The 21,142-nt window shown below is 44.5% G+C and overlaps 2 protein-coding genes across 3 annotated transcripts in view; one reads left to right on the forward strand and one right to left on the reverse strand.

Annotated features, from left to right (window-relative positions):
* Window positions 1-21,142, reverse strand: part of ACACA (acetyl-CoA carboxylase alpha) — a 276,125-nt gene that overhangs the window by 233,687 nt on the left and 21,296 nt on the right. The window contains exon 1 of one of the 2 annotated variants that reach the window (XM_043902907.1): window positions 1,864-2,128. The exons of the other annotated variant lie outside the window; for it this stretch is intronic. The gene's annotated coding sequence lies outside the window, so the exon portion shown is untranslated. Of the gene's footprint in view, window positions 1-1,863; window positions 2,129-21,142 lie in introns of those variants that run through there. 2 annotated transcript variants of the gene reach the window in all.
* C5H17orf78 (chromosome 5 C17orf78 homolog) lies at window positions 10,435-19,835 on the forward strand. Its single transcript, XM_043902950.1, has 4 exons — window positions 10,435-10,492; window positions 12,137-12,223; window positions 12,966-13,211; window positions 19,747-19,835. The coding sequence occupies exons 1-4, from the start codon at window positions 10,435-10,437 to the stop codon at window positions 19,833-19,835; spliced, it is 480 nt and encodes a 159-aa protein (XP_043758885.1).

A 21,142-nucleotide genomic window follows, 5' to 3' on the forward strand; every position in this document is an offset into this window, starting at 1 on the left:
TAGGTGGGCCCTAATTCCAAATGACTAGGGCCCTACAGGAAGAGGAGATTAGGACACAGATACACAATGAGGGAAGACCATCTGTGAATCACAACTGATGAAGCCTTTACCAGATGTGGCTGTTTTGCTAGAGAAGATGGTCAACTACAAGCCAAAGAGAGAAGCCTAAAAAGAAACCAACTCTGCTGACATTTTAATCTTGGACTTACAGCCTCTAGAACTGTGAAGAAATAAACTTCTATGGTTTAAGTCACCCAGTCTGTGATACTCTATCATGGCAGCCCTAAAAAAAACTAATACAAGTTTCCAAATACCAAATGGCTTCAAGGTTTTTTAAGAAGGTTAGATTAAGGTATCAGAGATTTCCCCTGAGCATTTCAACCTTAAAAATGGTCTGTCACCCTACTTTGGGGGAAATAAGAAAAGCCTGAGGGCATATCTGTCTTTAAGATATCCCAATCTAGTTGGGAAGACAAAATGAAACACCAAAACAGAGTGTCTTGATCTTGCTCTTTAATTGATAACCATGTAAGTTTTAGAAGACCGGTACATAAAAGGGGATAAATTCTCAAAACTAAGTCCAGAAATACATAAGCAGTATGTGTGTCACTCCAGGATATTTTGGCGCTTCATTGTCAATTCTACCTCAGTTTGCAGTAGTGTTTCTCAAAGTATGATGTTCCACTGGCCACCTGAAACAGAATCAGTCGGTGCTTGTTCAAAATACAGATTACCAGCCCCACTTCAGACTTTTTTTTAGGCAGTAATTATTCACCCTGGAGTTAAAGAACAATAGTTTAGGATTTATCATTATTGTTCCCTCTCTGCTATCAGTGTCTCCAATGAAGAACAGCATGTCCTACATATGCACAAACTAGACAGAAAAGTCTGGCAGGTCAGGCCAAAGTTGAACCAAGGTAGGAAAGAATGTGCCTGAATAGAAAATGGACCCACAGGACTTCCCTGGTGGTCCATCAGTTAAGAATCTGCCTGCCAATGCAGGGGATGCAGGTTCAATCCTTGGTCCGGGAAGATCCCACATGCTGCAGAGCTACTAAGCCCACGCACCACAACTGCTGAGCCCACAAGCCCCACCGCAATGAGACGCCCATGCACTGCAACGAAGAGTAGCTCCCCACTCACTGCGCCTAGAGAAAGCCCGCGAGCAGCAACCAAGAGCCAGCACAGCCAAAAATAAAAATAAATATAAAATATTTATCATTTTTTAAAAAGTAGATGGACCCTCAAACAGCACCGTCTCCTGGTGGCTGTCTGGCCACGGTTCCAAATTCCTTAAATGGCAGAGTCAGTGATAGACCTTTAGAACAGTATTCTTGCCTGGGAAATCCCATAAACAGAGGAGCCTGGCAGGCTGCAGTCCATGGCGTCACATAGGAATCGGACACGACTCAGCAACTAAACAACAGCACAACATAGGGGATATAATACGATGTTATTTCCCACTGGCCCCCAATACAGAACACTTACACTAATCTGGCTTCCAGCTCTTGCCTTTCTTATCTTTACTTTTGCTTATGCTGGCAAGCTTGTCCTGCCTCTTTCCTAATTTTCTGAATTTTTCTATAGTCTGTGGGAGTCCCATTTTCTCAAAGAAGATCTCTTTTATTTCTTCAGCTCCTACTGATGATCCTTCCTTTGAATTCTACTAGCAATCTGGTCACCACCACATGGTTCAGCATTTACTGGGCTAAAAATTCTTTGTGGGTATGCTGGTTTCAGCTCTCCAGCTGAATTTTAATCATCTTAAAAGCAGAGAGCATTTCTTACACTTTGGTATTGCCCTCAATAGCTAGGTAGGGCTATTCATACCTCACTGACTGAAAACAAAGACTGGCTCTGTACCTCAGCGACCTCTCGGCTTCCAACGTCTGCTTGTCCGTCTTCAGGTCACGTCTGGGAGGCAAAAACCTCCAGAAGGATACTTCACAGATGGACAGACTTCAAGAGAGTCAGTGCCTTGACCAGAACTGAGGCTCTAGTCGTAAGATAAGAGAAAAAAGAAGACAAGAAGGCCTGATCAGAACACTGTGTTCTTCGACTCTGGTCAGCCGTGCAGGTTTGTCCAGGGTTAAGAGCCTGAGGGAACTTCACACCAAAAGGTCAGAAACCGTCCGCAGGGAAGGCCGCTTTATAAGTCTGGTCCTGATGATGAAAGGCAAGATTACACAACGAGAAAGACAGCGTTCGCCACAGAGGCTCCGCACGATGTTTTCACATAGACGCTTGGGTTTTCACAAGGCATTTCAGCTTCTCCTCCCTTCTTATTATCCAATCGCAGACACTTTCAAGGGCTAGCTGTCCTATCTATAATTGGCAGTCACCAAAACTTGACTGCCTCTTGCGTGACACCTCCAGTATCTTTTCTTTGGGCTCTGCTGGGTCTTCTTTGCAGTGCGTGGGCTTTCTCTAGTTGTGGCACAAGGGCTTAGTAGACCCGGAGCATGTGGAATCCTAGTTCCCTGACCAGGAATCATTCAAACATGTGTCCCCTGCATTGGAAGACAGATTCTGAACCAGTGGACCATCAGGGAAGTCCCCAGTATCATTTTTTTTTTTAAAGCCCTTTCTAAGTCCTATGTACTTCATTATTAAATACCTAGAGAAATCTTAAAGTGGACCTTTATCTGAAGGCAGGGAAGCTAACCTGTTTACATCTTGCCTTTTCTTGGGATTCTGACATTTCACAGTAATCAGCTTTAGACCTTCTCATCTCCGACCTCACTCTACTGCAAGCCCATGAGAGTGCTCCCGGAGAGCTTCCTCCTGGTCCTGCCTTACTGACTCTTCAGTTTCTCCAGCATCTCTGTCTCTCCTGAGTCTGACTTAGCTTTCTCCTGCTACATGTTTAGACCTCACCTGTCTATCCCAAATAAATACCCTCACTCCCCACCACTACTATTATATGTGCGTGCATACTAAGTCGCCTCAGTCATGTCCAATTCTGTGTGACCCCATGGACTGTAACCTGCTAGGCTCCTCTGTCCATGGGATTCTCCAGGCAAGAATACTGGAGAGGATTGCCATGCTCTCCTCCAAGGGATCTTCCCAACCCAGGGATTGAACCTGTGTCTCTTAGGTCTCCTGCACTGGTGTGCGGGTTCTTAACTGCTAGCACCACCTGGGAAGCACCTACTATTATGTATGAAACATGATAAATAATACACAACGCTAATAATTTTTGAAGAGCCTTTACTTTCAAGGAAAACTGAACCATCACTCAACTTCCTTTCATCCTTTTCATCCCTTCAGTCTTCTTTAAAATAATTTTTAAATTTTTATTTATTTTTGGATGTGCTGGGTCTTTCTTGCTTTTCTCTAGCTGTGGCGTGAGATCTTATTGTGATGGCTTCTCTTGTTGAGGCCCATGGGCTCTAGGGGGTTCAGGCTTCAATAGTTGTGGGACATGGGCTCAGTTTTCTGCCACATGTGGGATCCTCCCAGACCAGGGATTGAACCCATGTCTACTGCACTAGAAGGTGGATTCTTTACCACTGAGCCACCAGGGAAGTCCCATCCCTTCAGTCTTTAAAGTTTCCCTCTCTTATAACTTGGAATAGAAGATTTCAGTATCCCTGCCTTTTTAAATCTCACCTCTAGTTAACATACTAGACCAGCAGGTTTATCAGTGGACCTGCTTCACTGATATGCCCAAATTTCTTAATGGAAATGAAAAGAAAGAAGTGGAAACCAAAAATGAGTGAAAATAAAATGTAATTTAAATCAATGAATGAGATGGCCATATTGATTGGCTAGTATAGTTCTGGGGGTGAATACAGACAAGCAGTCCTGAGAAATACTGGTTCTTGGTATTGGCAATCTTAGCCAACAGCAAAGCAGGGAGGCTGCCTTCCCTGTGTTCTGCACTGTAAAGAGCTGAGCTCTTTAATCAGGTAAACCAGGTTTTACATCCTGACTCCATCACTTAATTAGCTCCATAACCTAGAGCAAATGACCCCCTTTCTGGGCCTCAGTTTCCTTGTCTATATAACTGAGATAGAACACCTACCCTGTAAGGTTGTGTTTTGGATTAAATGTTATAGCCAAAATGTAAAGTTTCTAACACAAAACTTGGAGGCAGGCTAAAACTATTACTTCCCCCTTTCTCTCCGTTCCCCTCTCCATGTCCCACTAACGTTCAGTACAAGAACAGAATATCCTATGGATGCTCAATGGATTCAGGAATGATTACGGTATTAAGTTCACTACCCAACCCCAGCCCAGGGCCAATATTCCCAGAGGAACAGAGCATGTGATCAGAACCTTTTACCCATACTTGGAGGGAGCAAGTAAGTAGGAGAAGTGTCTCTGGCCTGAGTGTCTGAGAACGAACTGAAAGGCTGGCAATGTGAGCGTTCGCCAGGCCCTGCAAAGTCCTGTGGTTGTACCACACTAAAAAGGCAATTTGGCCCCTGTAGGACAAAAGGAACTTTCATATACCGTCAGTGGGAGTGTAAATGGGGACAACCTCTTAGAAAACAGTTTGCCATTAATTAGTGAAGCTGACCATACCCAGCTTCCAGTTATGGATTTATACTCTGGAGAAACTTTCAAATATGTCCCAGGAACATTTTCTCTTCTGGTCCCAAACTGGAAACAACCCAACATCTCTCAGCAGTAGAATGGATAAATAAGCTATGGTGCAATCCAAAGAGGAGGGGATATGTCTATACATGTGGCTGATTCACTTTGCTATACAGCAGAAACTGATACAACATTGCAAAGCAACTATATACTCCAATAAAAATTTAAAAAATAAATTATGATACCTTCATACAGTAAAATATTATAAAGCAATGAGAATGAACAAACTACTGCTGCAAGAAACAATATGGAAGAATTTCACACCCATAATGTTGAGCAAAAAAAAGCCAGACACAAAAGAGTGTGTTTCTTCAAAAATAGGCAAAATTCACTTGTGGTGGTAAAAATCTGAATCACGGTTACTCCTGATGATGGGTGGTGACTGGGAGACAACACAAAGAGAAGCGGATCCACTTTGTGTTATATGTAATAAAAAGTTTACTTTAAATTACATAGGGTGTGATCTATCCATTTACGTAAGTACAACAGCAGTTAAAAAGTATGTAAGTACAAGAGCAGGTAAAAAGTACAAGAGCATTAAAAAGTAATTTTTTAGTTATTAAAATTAGTAAATATTAGTTATAGATAGTTTACTATTTTTTAAAAAGTCTGGGAAACTGATGATTGGGAGAAGGGAAAGGAGTGTGACCAGAGGGATAGACAAATCAAGAGCTTCTCAGCTACTGTGAAAGTGAAAGTGATAGTCACTCAGTCAGGTCCGACTCTTTTGCAACCCCGTGGACTGTAACCTGCCAGGCCCCTCTGTCCACAGAATTCTCCAGACAAGAAATTGGAGTGGGTTGCCATTCTCTTCTCCAGGGGATCTTCCTGACCCAGGGAATGAACCGGGTCTCCTGCATTGCAGGCAGATTCTTTACTGTCTGAGCTACCAGGGAAGCTATAGGCCATGTTCAATTTCTTACTCTGGGTGATGGTTACATACGTTCATATTATTATTACTAAAAATACACTTGTGTTGGGATTTCTCTGATAGTCCAGTGGCTAAGACTCTGCATGCTCAACGCAGGGGTCCTGGGTTCAATCCCTGGTCAGGGAACTAGATCCCACATTCCACAACTGAAGACCCCAAGAACTACAAATAAGACATATTATTTAAATAAATAATAAATAATTTTTTAAAATATGCTTATGTTCTATATACTCCTCTATAGGCATGCTATATTCCACAATAAACGAATTAAACATAAACCCAAACAAATAAAAAATACACACCCTTAAAAGATAGAGTAGCAGAATGTGGCACTGAGATCATTTTCAAGCTGGAAGAGCCCTTTGAAAACATCTTGTCCAACCATCTATCTCATTCAAGAAACTGAAACAGAAGTCAGAAAAGGTGAGTGTCTTACTCAAAGTGACTCAGTCGATTACAAAGCCTAATCCGGAACCTAGGTGAGCCTCCTGTCTTCTGATCAAGTGCTCCAGATGCCCATCCAGACTCACCCCATCAACTCTAGTTTCCTGCTGTCTTCAGAGTCGCATCTCTCATCTTCACACTCCATGAACCTCACTATCTTACAACTTGTTTTCCTCCTAAACTTGGAAGTTTTGTGGTGGGGAAAATGAGATCAGGAAGGAGATTGCCCCCTCTATAGATACTGCAAACATTTAGAAAACCATTCAAAATGTTGAGTAGAAGGGGGGGGGGAAATCTAGCCGTATAGAAACAGTTCTGGGTCTATTTCTCCACTACTGGATATTCTGACTCATTAATGAAGCTCTCCGGCTTCTCTGTACCCCACAATAACTCGGCTCCAACCTGCTGGCTGACTTCTGGGAAGGGTCTGAGAGTCAATAAAACAAAACTCTACCGGGGAGTTCCCTGGTCCGGTATTTAGGGCTCCTCACCTCCACTGTAGGGGAAGTTCCCTGTCTCTTTGCCTCCACTGTAGGGGGCACGGGTGCAGTGCCTGGTTGGGGAACCAAGATCCCACGTGCTTCGCAGCATGGCCAAAAAAAGAAAAGAAAAGAAAACTCTTCTTCTCTTTGTCCTGGCTTGTTGTTGTTCAGTCCATAAGTCATGTCCAACTCTTTGAGACCTCGTGGACTGCGGCATGCCAGGCTCCTCTGTCCTCCACAACCTCCTGGAGTTTGCTCAAATTCATGTCCATTGCGTTGGTGATCTCCTAGCACAAGCTTTGTTTTTGCAAAGAGTGAGCTCTTCTGCCACCTAGTGACAGAGAATGAGAATAGCCCTCACAGCCTTTCCTACACCTGCTTCAAGGTAGCAGGACTGAAACAGGCTACCCAGATGCTAATGGACAGAAAATTTCAGACAGAGCGACAGACAGCAGGGAAAATTGTCTGCTACCAGAAGGGAGCAGAGAACCATGCAATCGCGTTAATGAACTAGTGAGCAAAAACCATGAAACTGAGGAAAAGCAACGGAACCCCTTTGTAACTCTCTACCCACCTGCCCTGCCAGGAGAATCTGGCAACGGAGACGGTGCTGCTCTGGACCACTGAAGATGATCTGAGGCGCTGAGGTTCTCTCCACTTGGCTTGCTTCACTTCGTGCCCTTCCATAGGCAGATGTCTTTCAAAGATGACCTACGCTTCTTCACCTCCAATTCACTCTTAACCCCCGCCTACGTCCACCAACTCCGCTAGAACCGCTGTTAACAAAATTGTTAAACCCAGTGAACATTCTATCCTCCTTATACACTCTGCTCAGCATTTGACCAATTCACAATTCCTTCCTTGAAATACCCTCCTTTCTTGCCTTCTAGGACATCCACTCTCCTGGTTTCCTTAGCTCAGATGCCACCTCCTCAGAGAAGTCTTCTTTGACTCCCCTACTTTAAGTGGCTTCTAGGAATTCCCTGGTGGTCCAGGGTCCAGGCTGAACTTTTACTACTGAGGGACCAGGTTCAATCCCTGGTTGGGGAACTAAGATCCTGCAAGTCATGCAGCACAGCCTAATAATATAATAATAATGACTTCCCTGGTGGTCCAGGGGTAGAGAATCTGCTTGCCAATGAAGGGGACACAGGTGTGATTCCTGGTCCGGGAAGATTACACCAGTCATGGAGCAACTAAGCCCAAGTGCCACAACTACTGAGCCCACACGCTCCAGAGTCCGTGCTCCGAAACAAGAGAAGCCACTGCAATGAGAGGCTCGTGCACCGCAACCAAAAGCTGCCCCCGACTCACCACAGCTAGAGAAAGCATGGCAACGGAGATCCAGCGCAGCCAAAAATAAATAAATAAAATTAACTTACTTTTTTAAAAGTAGCTTAATAATAAAGTGGCCTCTGTCAGTTCCCCACCTCACCACCCTGTTGCTTCATGATGATTATCACAATCTTTAATTATCTTGTATACGTATTTGTGTATTGCTTATTATTAGCCCCCTACCCTATTTGGGGCTTCCCAGAGGGCTCAGTGGTAAAGAATCCACCACCAATGCAGGAGGCGCAGGAGACATGGGTTCGATCTCTGAGTCGGGAAGATCCCCTGGAGTAGGAAACGGCAACCCACTCCAGTATTCTTGCCTGGATAAACCCATGGGCGGAGGAGCCTGGCATGGGGATGCAGAGTCCCCCTTGAACAGAGAACCCATGGGGTCACAAAACAGTTGGACAGGAATGAGCATGCAAACATGCACGCGCTATTTTATTTTCAACTGTTTATTGTCTGCTTCTCATCATTTCACATGCAGAACGCAATGGCACCCCACTCCAGTACTCTTGCCTGGAAAATCCCACGGACAGAGGAGCCTGGTAGGCTGTAGTCCCTGGGGTCGCTGCTAGTCGGACACGACTGAGCAGCTTCACTTTCACTTTTCACTTTCATGCATTGGAGAAGGAAATGGCAACCCACTCCAGTGTTCTTGCCTGGAGAATCCCAGGGACGGGGGAGCCTGGTGGGCTGCCATCTATGGAGTCGCATAGAGTCAGACACGACTGAAGCGACTTAGCAGCAGCAGCATTTCACATGTACGCAGATTTGGCTGGCTCACTGCGAGAAAGGTGTCTGGCACATAGTAGGCACATAATAAAGATGTGTGGCATGAAGGAATGAAAAGAAAGGCACTGTGGCTGCATGCTCAGCACTTCTTCCCCTCCTTCCACGTTTCAGGAAACACGTCTTTCAGGGACACCTCTGTCCTTTCTGTTTTCCCACCAAGATTTTCCTTCATGCTCCACTTAGCCAGATTTCAACCTGAATTAAAATGTCAGGAAACAGAATAGTACTTAAATTATGATTTGACTTAGACCTTATGAACTCCCTTATGGAAAATCCCTTGAATCAAGCTCCCTTTATATCATCAGAGCATCACCCTCTAGAACCAACTTATGCATAGTCACTTGAGTAAGTGCACTCCCAGTGGGTAGAGCAACTGCAAGCCTCTGGACTCAGGCAGAGGGTCTGAGGAGATCTTCATTTCTGCTTTATCATCCCCCTAGCTGTGTTGCCACAAGGTCTACAAAGTATTACACGAGATGAACTGTTATGCTGTTGACAGTGATGGTAGCTGCCATGTCTGACTCTTGGTAACACCATGGACTGTAGCCCGCCAGGCTCCTCTGTCCACCTTCTCTGGGCAAGAATAATGGAGTGGGTTGTCATTCCCTTTTCCGGGGGATCTTCCCAACCGAGGGATTGAACCTGGGCCTCTTGCATTGTAGGCAGATTCTTTACCATCTGAGCCACCAGGGAAGCTCCCTACGCTAGATATATACTCTTTATCAAAAAATACAATTTTCAAAAAATCTACAACAGTTATGTTTAGGAAAGCCTTCCCAAACTGCACACAGTATCACTCTTCTAGTGCAGTTTAGCTCTTCTCCCTTCTCATCCCAAGAGTCATATGAATGAGGTCCACCTACAGTCACGTCACTTTTTTATCTGGTAAATGTTTGTTTGTTTCTTTTTGGCTGCATTGGGTCTTGGTTGCGCCACATGAGATCTTTTCGCTGTGGCACATGGGTTCTGCCTTGAGGTGTGCAGGCTTCTCTCTGATTGAGGTGTACAGACTTAGCTGCCCCATCGCATGTGGGATCTGAGTTCCCCCACCAGGGAGCGAACCCATGTCCCCTGCATTGCAAGGCAGATTCTTAACCACTGGACCACCAGGGAATTCCCTCACTTCACTTTTCAGAAGTGTGAAAATGTGCACAACTAGACAGGTACATCTGTGCTCAGGTCAGTTTATGTGTATAATAGTGAATGAATTCTAGAGATGACTGGGTTGGAACGCTCCGTTTACAGAGGAGAAAACTGTAATTCAGAGAAGTCAAGCAACTTTCTCACATTGATACATTTAACTACAGGAGCACACCTGGAACCCACTTCTGTTGATTCCCAGTCCTGCACCCTCTCCAGTGTAACTCACTGAATCAGTCCTAGCTGTCTGCGCTACTCTAGAAATCATTTTCCTTAATAGAAATCTCAGCACCTCTCTATGTTGGTGTGCAAATCTATGTGCCCGTGTCAGTGAGCATGCATGCGAATGTCTACGTGTCTCCCTGCGAGTATTTGTAAAGCATATCGTGTCAAGCATATCACCTCCGTTTATGCCCTTTCTCCAGGGGAAACCTCTAGTTAATTATAGTTCCTTATGTCCCCACCAGCAGTGAAGTCAGGTGAAGATATTCTGAATCAATCATTAACAAGCAAACTTGGTTGTCTCTCCAATAAACTCTATTCCTGGGTCCTGAGAAAATGTGGCAGATCAATTAGGGTGGAACCAGACTCGCCCAGGGTCAAACTTATTTCTAGGGCAGTGAAAACATTTAGAGACAAGGCTGTGAGTGGTGGTGTCAGACCAGCCACATACAATCTCTACAGGGAGAATGTGCTCAAGCTAACATGGACACCATCTTGGTTTTCAGCCTGATCATTACATCCTATGATGCTACCAAGAAAGGTAAGTACTCTTCTGGCCGACTGTCCTGAGAAATCCTGAGAGGGGCCTAGAGAGTATTTGGGGGTCTATTCTGTCAGATAAAGATACAGGCAAAACTCAGAACGTGAGGCTTTCCAGTCACCCCAGATAGCCTCTAAATAGAACATATTAAAGTCAGAAAGACAGCTGTCTGTTTCATGGGAGGAAGTCTTCAGAGAATGTGATGATTTTTTATTTTGTTCATGTAACTAACATTAAAATTCCTTTCACTGTTAGAGAGCTTTCTTTGCTGGAAGGTGTTGTCACAGCTTCACTAAGACTCCCAAATTCATAACCCCTCATAAAATGTCTTCCTTTTAAAAATTATTTATTTATTTATTGGCTGCACTGGGTCTTCACTGCTGTGTGTGGGTTTTCTCTAGTTGTGGTGACACAGGCTTCTCATCGCAGTGACTTCTCTTGTTGCAGAGCACGGGCTCTAGAGCATGCGGACTTCAGTAGTTGTAGCACATGAGTCAGGAGTTGTGGCTCACGGGCTCAAGAGTGTGGGCTCAGGAGATGTGGGGCTTAGTTGCCCCTCGGTGTGTGGAATCTTCCTGGATCAGGGATCAACCCTGTGTCCCCTGCTTTGGCAAGTGGATTCTCATCCACTGGACCACCAGGGATGTCCAGATGTCTTCCTTTTCTAAAGCATTATGTCCTAATAGATGGGGATGATCTTGGGTGGGAAAAGCTGAAAGTAAAGGTAACGTGAGGGTACCACTCACCGCTCTTTGATGGGCTTCCCTGGTGGCTCAGATTATTAATAATCTGCCTGCCAATGCAGAAGACTCGGGTTCCATCCCTGGGTCAGGAAGATCCCCTGGAGAGGGAAATGCCAACCCACTCCTGTATTCTTGCCTGGGAAATCCCATGGACAGAGAAGCCTGGTGGGCTACAGTTCATGGGGTTGCAAAGACCCAGACACGGCTGAAGCGACTAAACAGCAGCAGCAGCAACTGCTCTTTGATAACTGTTTATTTAAAACATGATTTTTCAAAGTGTCATAAATGGTTCCTCTCTAAAATTAGCTCATCAGAGCTAAGGCCAAACAGCATGAGGTGCGGCAGCAACAAATTTAACAAATGAAGATCCCTGTGATTTATGTGCCAAAAAGCATAACTGTGACCTATGGTTCTATGTGAAGCTAGAGAAATACATTGTCCAATGTTACACTTAATAAATAAACTTTCAACAGTTTTAATACAAAAAGGTAGATGGGACAGGAAGGGGAAGTGATAATAAGCAGGGTTTGAAGGAATGGGTTGGTTCATCTTTCATTAACTTAGTTAACTCTTTATCTTTTTTCCCCCCTAAGGATAATAAACTGGTATTTAGTTTTATTTATACTTCGCTACCTCCCACTTGCATAAATCTTAAAGTTCTGGGAATTCCCTGGCAGTCCAGAGGTTAAGACTCTGAACTTCCAATGCAGGGGGACACAGTTAGGTTGGGAAACCTGCATGCTGCAAGGTGCAGCAAAGTTCTTTTGGGGAAATGTCTGATCTCCCCAACTTCAAGTTTTATGAGAAGAAACCACATTCTCTTTTTATCTCCCTCTCCAGTGCCCAGAATTCCAAAGAGAAAGGACCCAGTCAATCCTTATCTTTTTTCCCCCTCCCCCAGAACTCAGGGATAGCAGCTGCCAAGTGGGATCACTGCCCAATCTCTTCCCAAAGGATGTGAGAAGCATCAGAGCTGAGCTAATTCGAGGTAGGCAATGGGCCCTTCCCGAAGAATCACTTTGCCACCCCAGGAACTTTTTGACCTTCAAAAGATGCTTGTCTCCTCCATTCTGAGCCCAGCTCTCAAACACTCTATTCTAAAGCTATCGATCCCGAGAGGCTTTCTGGAAACCTTTGTTTTTTTCTTTTCTGGCTATGCTGCATGCAGGGATGTCAGACCAGGGATGGAAACTGTGCCCCTGAAGTGGAAGTGTGGAGTCCTGATCACTGGATCATCGGGGAGGTCCCTGAAAACCCGTTTTTAAATTAACTGTTATGGAGACTTCCCCGGTGGTCCAGTGGTTAAGACTCTGTGTTTCCAAGGCAGGGGGCGCGGGTTCAATCTCTGGTTGGGGAACTAAGATCACATGTGCTTCGCCACATAAATAAATAATCAGCTTCTGTTAAAAAAGATAAACTCTTACAAACTAAGACATAGCAACATAAATCAAAGAGATGGGGTGAAGAAAGAGGAAGCAGATCTCAGGCCCCCTGTGTTAGAGAAAACAACTTAGGAGCATCTCTCTGCACTTACTTGTCTTCATGGGACCCATGGCGGGAAGGGGGAAAGGCAGCGCTTATATATTTAGTACCACAGACACATGCTGAGGAAGATCTGATGAAAAAAGAGAAGAAAGTACAGTAGTGGGTCGTGAATGGAAGTAGGTTGGAGGGGCACCATTCAGATTAAGAACTGGCTTCATTTTCCTTTCTTGTTTTTCCCTTTTCAGAAGCTCAGGCAGAAGCCAAAAGGCCCACATTCGTCCAAAACCAGACTGTGGCTACCTTGCAGTGTCTTGGTTCTGGGAGCAAAGTGAAAGTTAACCTTGTACATTCAGGAAAAAGGCAAAAGGTCAAGCACATTCTGAAGAACCTGAGAGTCATGACTGTTCCCTGCAGAAACACCACGGCCCCCGCAAGCTGTCACCTAACCCCCGCAGCCAAGGTTCAGGCTGGATTCCTTGTGACGGGCAAAGGTGAGGTTAGAAGCTGGGATGGAGGTAGGCACCCACTTTGAATTGACATCCTTGGAGGCAGGTGGAGCTTGAAAGTGGAAGTGTTACTCAGTTGTGTCCGACTCTTTGTGACCCATGGGCTGTAGCCGCCAGGTTCCTCTGTCCATGGAATTCTCCAGGCAAGAACACTGGACTGGGTTGCCATTTTCTTCTCCAAGGGACCTTCCCCATGCAGGGATTGAACCCGGGTCTCCTTCATTGAGGATTCTTTACCATCTGAGCCACCAGGGAAGCCCCCTAAGTGGAGCTAAAGCCTCAAGGACATGGATTAGCCTCTTCTTTAGGCAAGTCTATGTAAATCTTTTAAATGTAATTTTGGGGCATGGATTAAGCTCTTTGGCATTTGATTAGTATTAACTGATTCCTGCCGTCTGTCCACCCCATGTAACACTGTGAGATACAAGAGAAGTGACATCAAACAAGTGTTTATTCTGATATTATCACCTTTGACAAGTTACTTAATTTCTCCAATGCTCAGTTTCCATAGCTACAAATGAGAGATTTGACTAGATGGTCTAATTTCTAGGTATGTAAGCCCCCAGCAATATGTAAGGCCTCTTAAATAGCCTTTTCAAGCTGTTAGTATTATTGCAGAATAATCTCTAAGATTTCCATTTAAATATAAAGTACCTAATGCTTCCTATTTAAAACAAATTATTTTGTAATAAAGGAAAGCATCATCTCCTAAGTTATCCATTTCATCAATCTGGATTTTTGTAGAGCTTCTAAAAGTGAGGGAATTCTTGCTCAAATATCCTTAACCAAAGAAAAGCTAATGTTGCAATTGCATCAGCACTGGGAATGGAGTGTTTGTGTTTACAAATGCCTAGCAGAAGGAGGCCTAAAAGAGAGGAGATGCCAACTGGGATGAACATTAATTTAGACATTAACTTAGAACTCTTTGTTTTTGGCCGCGCTGGGTTTTTGTTGCCGCTTGCCGTCTTCCCCTCGCCGCAGTGCGCGGGGGGCTGCTCTCCAGGGGCTGTGTGCGGGCTTCTCCTTACAGCACCTTCTGTTGCGGAGCACAGGCTCTAGAGTGGAGGCTCAATAGTTTCGGTGCACGGGGTCAGTTACGCCCCTCGGCCTGTGGAATCTTCCCGGACCAAGGATTGAATCCTTGTCCCCTTCGTTGGAAGGTGGATTCTTAACCACCGGGCCGCTAGGGATAGGGAAGCCCTGGACATTAATTGACAAGCTGGGAAGAACTGGAAATACACTGATCGATGAAGCCTATTAAGTAGGTTTTGAAACAGTGCCTCCCAGGAGGTAGAAGAAAAGCCACACTGAAGTACCATGATCCCTGTGGCTAGTGGGCACAGTTCTTCTATTCAGGGAAGATCTCTAGGTTTTGCCTCCTCTTTCTTTTTTTAAATGTTGGTTGTCTGTTTGTTTATCTTCTGGCCACACTACACTGCTTGTGGGATTGCTGTTCCCTGACCTGGGATCGAACCCCCAGCCCTCAGCAATAAAAGTGCACAACCCTAATCACTGGACAGCCAGGGATTCCCCTTTCCTCCCCTTTCAATCATAACATCACTCAGTTTGCCAGGTGTTTTTCACACCTGCTTCCTCGTTTTTGTTACCTATCTTCACAGCACTCCTGTGAAACAGACCAAGAATTATTTTGCTATAACCATCCTGCAGAGAAGGAAACGAAAACTCAGAGAGAACTTCTGTTACTTGTCCAAAGTGAGACTTATTTACCTTCATCTCATCCGACCCGGAAACACATCAGTTATCACTCCACAGAACTGACTGGCGCTATGATGGAAAAAAAATTCTACATAATTCTCTCGTTTTCCCTTTTGAGCCTGTTGACTCTTTGTTTCTGGTTATCTTTGCCAACAGTCTTCCTGATTAAATAATAATAGGACTAATTCCCCTGCAATTCGTGTACAGTACCTGGTACTGTGCCCACTGGTCTCTGAAGTAAAGAACTGTCATTTTCACATAGACTAAAGACCTGGGAGAGCAGTTCAGAAAAGTCAAGTAGGATATACAGACCTTAACGTAATAGGCAATGACAGGAGACCATTAAAAATAGAATAGGAACCACTATCTGAATTGGGTTAGATCAATTCTGGAGGCATGTGAAGGTGGCTGCAGACCACAGCCAGCATCCATCCGCATTCCATCTTTTCCACGGCTGTCTGAGTCCCTGTCATCTCTCACTTGGATTCTGCAAGAGTCTCTTAGCAGGTTGCTCTGCTTCTATCAGGCGCTCCTCTACTGTCCATTTCCAACTCAGCAGCCCACTGATTCTTTAAAAACAAAGCCATCCATCCGGTCACTTCTCTGCAAAAAGACTTGCAATGGATCACCATTCCAAGCAGAATGAAAACTGAAGTCCTCAAACTGGCCTGCAAGGCCCAGTGATGTGGATCTGTTTGCTTCAGAAACTCCTTCATCCCCTACAAACTGTCACTCACTCCAGTCTCACTGGCTTATGTGCTTTTCCTCTAAAACTGTAACAGGCGGGACACACTCTGGCCTGGGCCTGTGACTGTTTCCTCTGCCTAAGTTCCCCAGCATCTGTTTCGCTACTCCCCTCACCTCCTTCACATCTTTGTTCAGTCCTCATCTTCTCAATGAAACTCCGGCAGGTTGCCCAACCACTGCCCACCTGCACCCCCCCACGTGGCGCTCTACTTTTTCTTTCCATAGCACTCATCCCCTTCTAACCAACGACACAGGACTCACTGTACTTACTGTCTGCTTCTCCATGTCCTCCCTCAGCCCTCCTTCCCCTTTGCTAGTTCCCAGGCTAGAGTGTCTTCAGCTGCTATGTCCACAGTCTGGAAGCAGACCCTGGCACAACGAGATATTCATTTCTTTAATGGTTATTGATGTGGCTGCACCGGGTCTTAGTTGCGGCACTCAGGATCTCCATTGCATCACGCACACGGACTCTCATCACACCCGAATGGGCTTAGTAGCTGTGCAGCATGCGGGATCTTAGTTTCCCATCCAGGGATCAAACCCACATCCCCCTGTATTGCAAGATGGATTCTGAACCACTGGACCACCAGGGAAGTCCCTAGATCATCATTTTTAAATATATGCTGAAAGAATGAAATTGAGGGGTGCGTGAGGCTGAGTGGTCTCCCCTTCTTTCAGTTCCTCCTCTTTCTCCAATTCTCTCTCAAAGTCATTGACTTAGACTTCACTCACTAGACAGACCTGCCATAGTCATTAAGGCGAACGATACTACTTCAGTCCTTCCTTGGACTTTGAAGTGATCTTTTTTAAAGAAGGGACTTTCAACACTGCCATATCTTCCCATCCTTATTATTATTATGGCTGTATGAGTGATAAGCCAAGAAAACATGGTCCACTCCTTCATTCTGATTAGTTAAAAGCATCAGGGGATTTAATCCATATCTCTTATTACTATATCCTCACTCATTCTTTCGTGTTAGCAAGGCCCACGCCTTGAACCTATGTACAGATCAACAGAGCCACAGTTGGAAGTTTTATATCAGCTGGGTAAACTCAGGGTTTTGTCAGGTGAAATCAAAGGCAGGATAAAGTTTTCTCAGGTGTCCCTTCATTGTTTCTTTCTTGTTTTACAGCTTTTTTACCAGGGGTCTCTCAGTGTAAGGTCTATCCAGTGATGGGGGCTTCATCAGAAACTTATCCCTCCACTACTACCTCCATAACTCCTGGAAAAAAAGGAGAGAAAACTACAAAGATTGATGGTTTTTCCAGTCCTCTGAATCAAGGTACAGAATGTGTAGAGGTGAGACAAGAAGAGACAGAAAATTTCTCAGCCCCAGCACTAGCCTGGGTCTCCTAGAATTTTCCTGGAAGTAGAAAAGCTACATACAGTTTGCATGAGAATATCACTTCATTTCTCATGGGAAAAAAATCAGCTTCTCTGTTAAGAAGGTCCCAGAAATGTCTGTAGTTTGATACTTTTAATAATCCTTCACCTCCACACAAGTGAGTTCACCTTGTTGCCAGATTTGGGGACAACATACAGGGTTCTGGTGTGGTGGGTAAGATCCAATGTGTGAACAGAGAGACAATGTTTAAACTCTAATCAATCATTACAGTGATGACAACAACTAAGAAGCATGTTTTTATCTGCGTTGTTTTAACGAATAGCCCTCCCTAAATTGGCCAGGACTCAAATTCTGTAGGATTCCAGTTGGGTTACTTCCCAGTTCCAACAGGAGAAATGTAAATATGAGATTAATAATAACAAAGATGCTTATGAGCCATTTGTCCCCAAATTTGGCTTATGACCCCAAAATGATGGCAGTTCACTGAAAGTCAGTCAGTCGTGTCCAAATCTTTGTGACCCCCATGGACTATACAGTCCACGGAATTCTCTAGGCCAGAATACTGGAGTGGGTAGCCTATCTCTTCTCCAGGGGATCTTCCCAACCTAGGAATACAACCAGGATCTCCTGAATTGCAACTTGGGTCTCTTTACCAACTGAGCTATCAGGAAAGCCCCCTAATCCTACTATGCGCCACTAAATTGAAAAGAACACAGAAAAGTTGATTTGCTAATCCCACGTGGTATGTGTGCTGGGGTACAAGGGCAGAGGTCCTGAGAGGGTGGCTAGAGACAGACTCCCTCATGTAGCTTTACTTCCCATGAAAGCAGCGCAAGAATCAGTCCTCCCAGCAAGCTCACTCCTGGGCACACACCGTGATAAACCGTAATTCAAAAAGACACAGGGACCTCAATGTTCATAGCAGCACTGTTTACAATAGCTAGGACATGGAAGCAACCTAGATGTCCATCAACGGATGAATGGAAATAAAGAAGCTGTAGTACATATATACAATGGGATGTTACTCAGCCATAAAAAGGAATGAATTAAGAGTCAGTCGTAGTGAGGTGGATGAACCTAGACCTGTTACACAGAGTGAAGCAAGTCAGAAAGAGAAAAACAAATATCGTGTATTAATGCAAATATCATGGAATCTAGAAAAATGGTACTGATGAACCTGTTTGCAGAGTAGGAATAGAGACACAGAGAATGGACCTCTGGACCCAGCAGAGGAAGGATGGGGGGATGAATTGGGGGAGTAGCATTGACATATATACATTACCATTATAAAATTGATACCTAGTGGAAGTTGCTTATAACACAGGGAGTTCAGCTTGGTGCTCTGTGATGACACTAGAGAGGTGGGATGAGGGGAGTGGGAGGGAGGTGAAGAGTGTGGGGGTGTGTGTGTGTGTGTGTGTATAGCTTATTCATGTTGTACAGCAGAAACCAACACACCACTTGTAAAGCAATTATCCTCCAATTGAAAATTTTAAAAAAGAATCAATCCTACTTGATCATGGAAAAATTCCAAATTCTAGTAAAGGCGACTCTGGGAAGAGACTGAAAAGGAGATGAGGGCAGAGGCCATGCTGCCTACCCCCAACTCCTGACTCTGAGTCTGGACTGGAAATTCAGTTTCTGCCTCTGAAGCAGGCTGGGCCCCTCTTGGTCTTGTGAACCAGGAGTCCTGCAAGTCAAAGGGTTAGTCTCTTTCCTCTCTTCAGTTCTCGCTTCTCCCTGCCCACTGCTCTCCCCTTTTAGACACAGATGAGAACCTAGAGAGGAGGAGGAAATGGAGCATCGTGGTCAAAGTTCTGATTGCAGTCACCTTGTTTGTCAGTGGAATCGCCATCACCATGTTCGTCATTTTTGAGGTCCCATGCCCTGTAAGTTTGCTGATGACCTGATCTATAAGGACCTCCCTCTGTCCCGGAGGCAGGCGGGCATAATGACAAAAGCACAGACTTCGGAGTGTGGACACACCTGCCACTCAACACTCACTAGCTGAGTGGCTTGGAGAAAGTTGTTTGCCTTCTCCAACCTCAGTTGCCTCATCTTTAAAATGGGACTAATGATATTTGCCTCTTATGATGGTTAAGAAGTTTCAGTGAGATTCTGTGAGAAAGGTTTTTGGCATATAGGTTGCTGTTTAGCCTCTAAGTCGTGTCTGACTCTTTTGCAACCCTATGGACTGTAGCCCACCAGGCTCCTCTGTCCGTGGAATTCTCCAGGCAAGGATACTGGAGTGGGTAGCGATTCCCTCCTCCAGGGGATCTTCCCGACCCAGGGACTGAACCTGAGTCTCCTGCTTGGCAGGTGGATTCTTTACCTGAGCTACCTGGAAAGCCCCCTGGTATACAGGAGGCGCTCACTAAATGCAAGTTCCTTTCCTCTGTTGTACTTGGACATTCTCTAGGGGGGATACAGCCAATAGGAATGAATATTTGCTTTTCTTTAGAAGGGATGATTCTTGGTAATTCTCTGGTGGTCTAATGGTTAGGATTCTGCACTTTCACTGCCAGGGGCTGGATTCCATCCTTGGTCAGGGAACTAAGATTTCAAAAGCTGTGTGACATGGCAAAAAAAAAAAAAAAAGAGAGAGAGAGAGAGAGAGATGATTTTCTTTAAATCGTCTGATGTGAGGTTTGGAAGATAATCAGATGCATACCGGCCACCTGAAGTTAATACCAGTCATCTTCCCCCTTCAGAGTCAATGTCAACAAGTCAGAAAGCTATGCCAGTGCCAGCGGTTGTGGAGAAGGCCAAGGAAGGAAGACCAGCAACCTGGGACAGCTGAATCCCAGCCTGACTCTCAGCCCAAAAAGGAAAGTGCTTTCTGTATGGCTATTGCCATTTGCCTGGAGAAAATGGGGTTCATGTATAAATTCTGGGAGACAGGGAGCTGCTTTAGTTGTGAAGCAAATGTGGGTAATTCTTTTATGTGTCAGGAAATGGGCAGGTACAATATTGCTATAATGCAATAGGGTACTTACTGAAAATACCTACTTCTGGGGATCAGATATAATGAATCAGAATGGCTAGAGTGGGACCAGGAATCTTATGATAGACTTTTAAAGTAGAGGTAGATTTACTATGAAATTAATGAAGCTTAAATTCAGGACCCATGGGACCTGCACACAGGCCTTGTATCCAATTTTGTACTTTTTATAGTTGTGCTTTTTATTTAAAAAAAATCATCCCTGAAATTGCTAACAGCTACAGAGCCCACAATTTATGTCTCCAAAGGCTGGATACAGCTTCTGAATATAAGAAATTGATGGGTGCCCTCTCTACATCTACAAAAACATAATGAAGCAAAGAGACGAGGTCTCCAATACTTTTTACATTAAAGAGGGTGGCTGTTTTTGTAGAATTACAGCACTGAAAATGAGTCTCAAAGATTATCTAGTCCAGGGTGGGACACATGCTACCACTCTTTTAATTCCATGTTAACCGAAAATATCAATAATCCAGGGACCTCCCTGGTGGTCCAGTGGTTGGGATTCCAAGCTTCCAATTTGGGGAGGGGCGTGAGTTCAATCCCTGGCCAAGGAACTAAGACCCAAAATGCCACGCAGCACAGCCAAAAAATAAATAAAATAACAATAAGAATAATAAAATAACTTTAAAAGAAATTTTACTAAAAAGCTTCTATGTGCCAAGTTCCCTCTGTTCAAGAGGTTTACAGTCTATGTTCTAAACAGTTAAGAATTTAGAAAACACATATAAAATCAGATGGGGAATGGATCAGGTATAATAAGAGCGTAATGGGATTAGTAAAAAATATTTGGTCCATGGGCTTCCCTGGTGGTCTAGTGGTAAAGAATCCACCTGCCAATGCAGGGGGCACAGGTTCAATCCTTGGTCCAGGAGGTTTCCACTCGCCACGGGGCAACTAAGCCTGTGCACAACTACTGAGGCTGTGCTCTAGGGCCGCTTCTCTTCCGCAACAAGAGAAGCCTGTGCATTGCAGCTAGAAAGAGCCCGTGCACAGCAATGAAGACCCAGTGCAGCCAAAACTAAATTCAAAAATAAATTAAATATTATATTAAAAATAAATATTTTTAATTACAAAAAAATAAATATCTGGGTCCACATTGCCCC

Source organism: Cervus elaphus, chromosome 5, assembly GCF_910594005.1.
Source record: "Cervus elaphus chromosome 5, mCerEla1.1, whole genome shotgun sequence".
NCBI lineage: Eukaryota > Metazoa > Chordata > Mammalia > Artiodactyla > Cervidae > Cervus > Cervus elaphus.

Coding starts and splice junctions, on each gene's coding strand:
- C5H17orf78 (XM_043902950.1), top strand. CDS start 10,435: ATGGACACCATCTTGGTTTTCAGCCTGATCATTACATCCTATGATGCT. Junction 10,493..12,136: donor CTATGATGCTACCAAGAAAG/GTAAGTACTCTT, acceptor CCCCTCCCCCAG/AACTCAGGGATAGCAGCTGC. Junction 13,212..19,746: donor ATTCCTTGTGACGGGCAAAG/GTGAGGTTAGAA, acceptor TTCCCCCTTCAG/AGTCAATGTCAACAAGTCAG.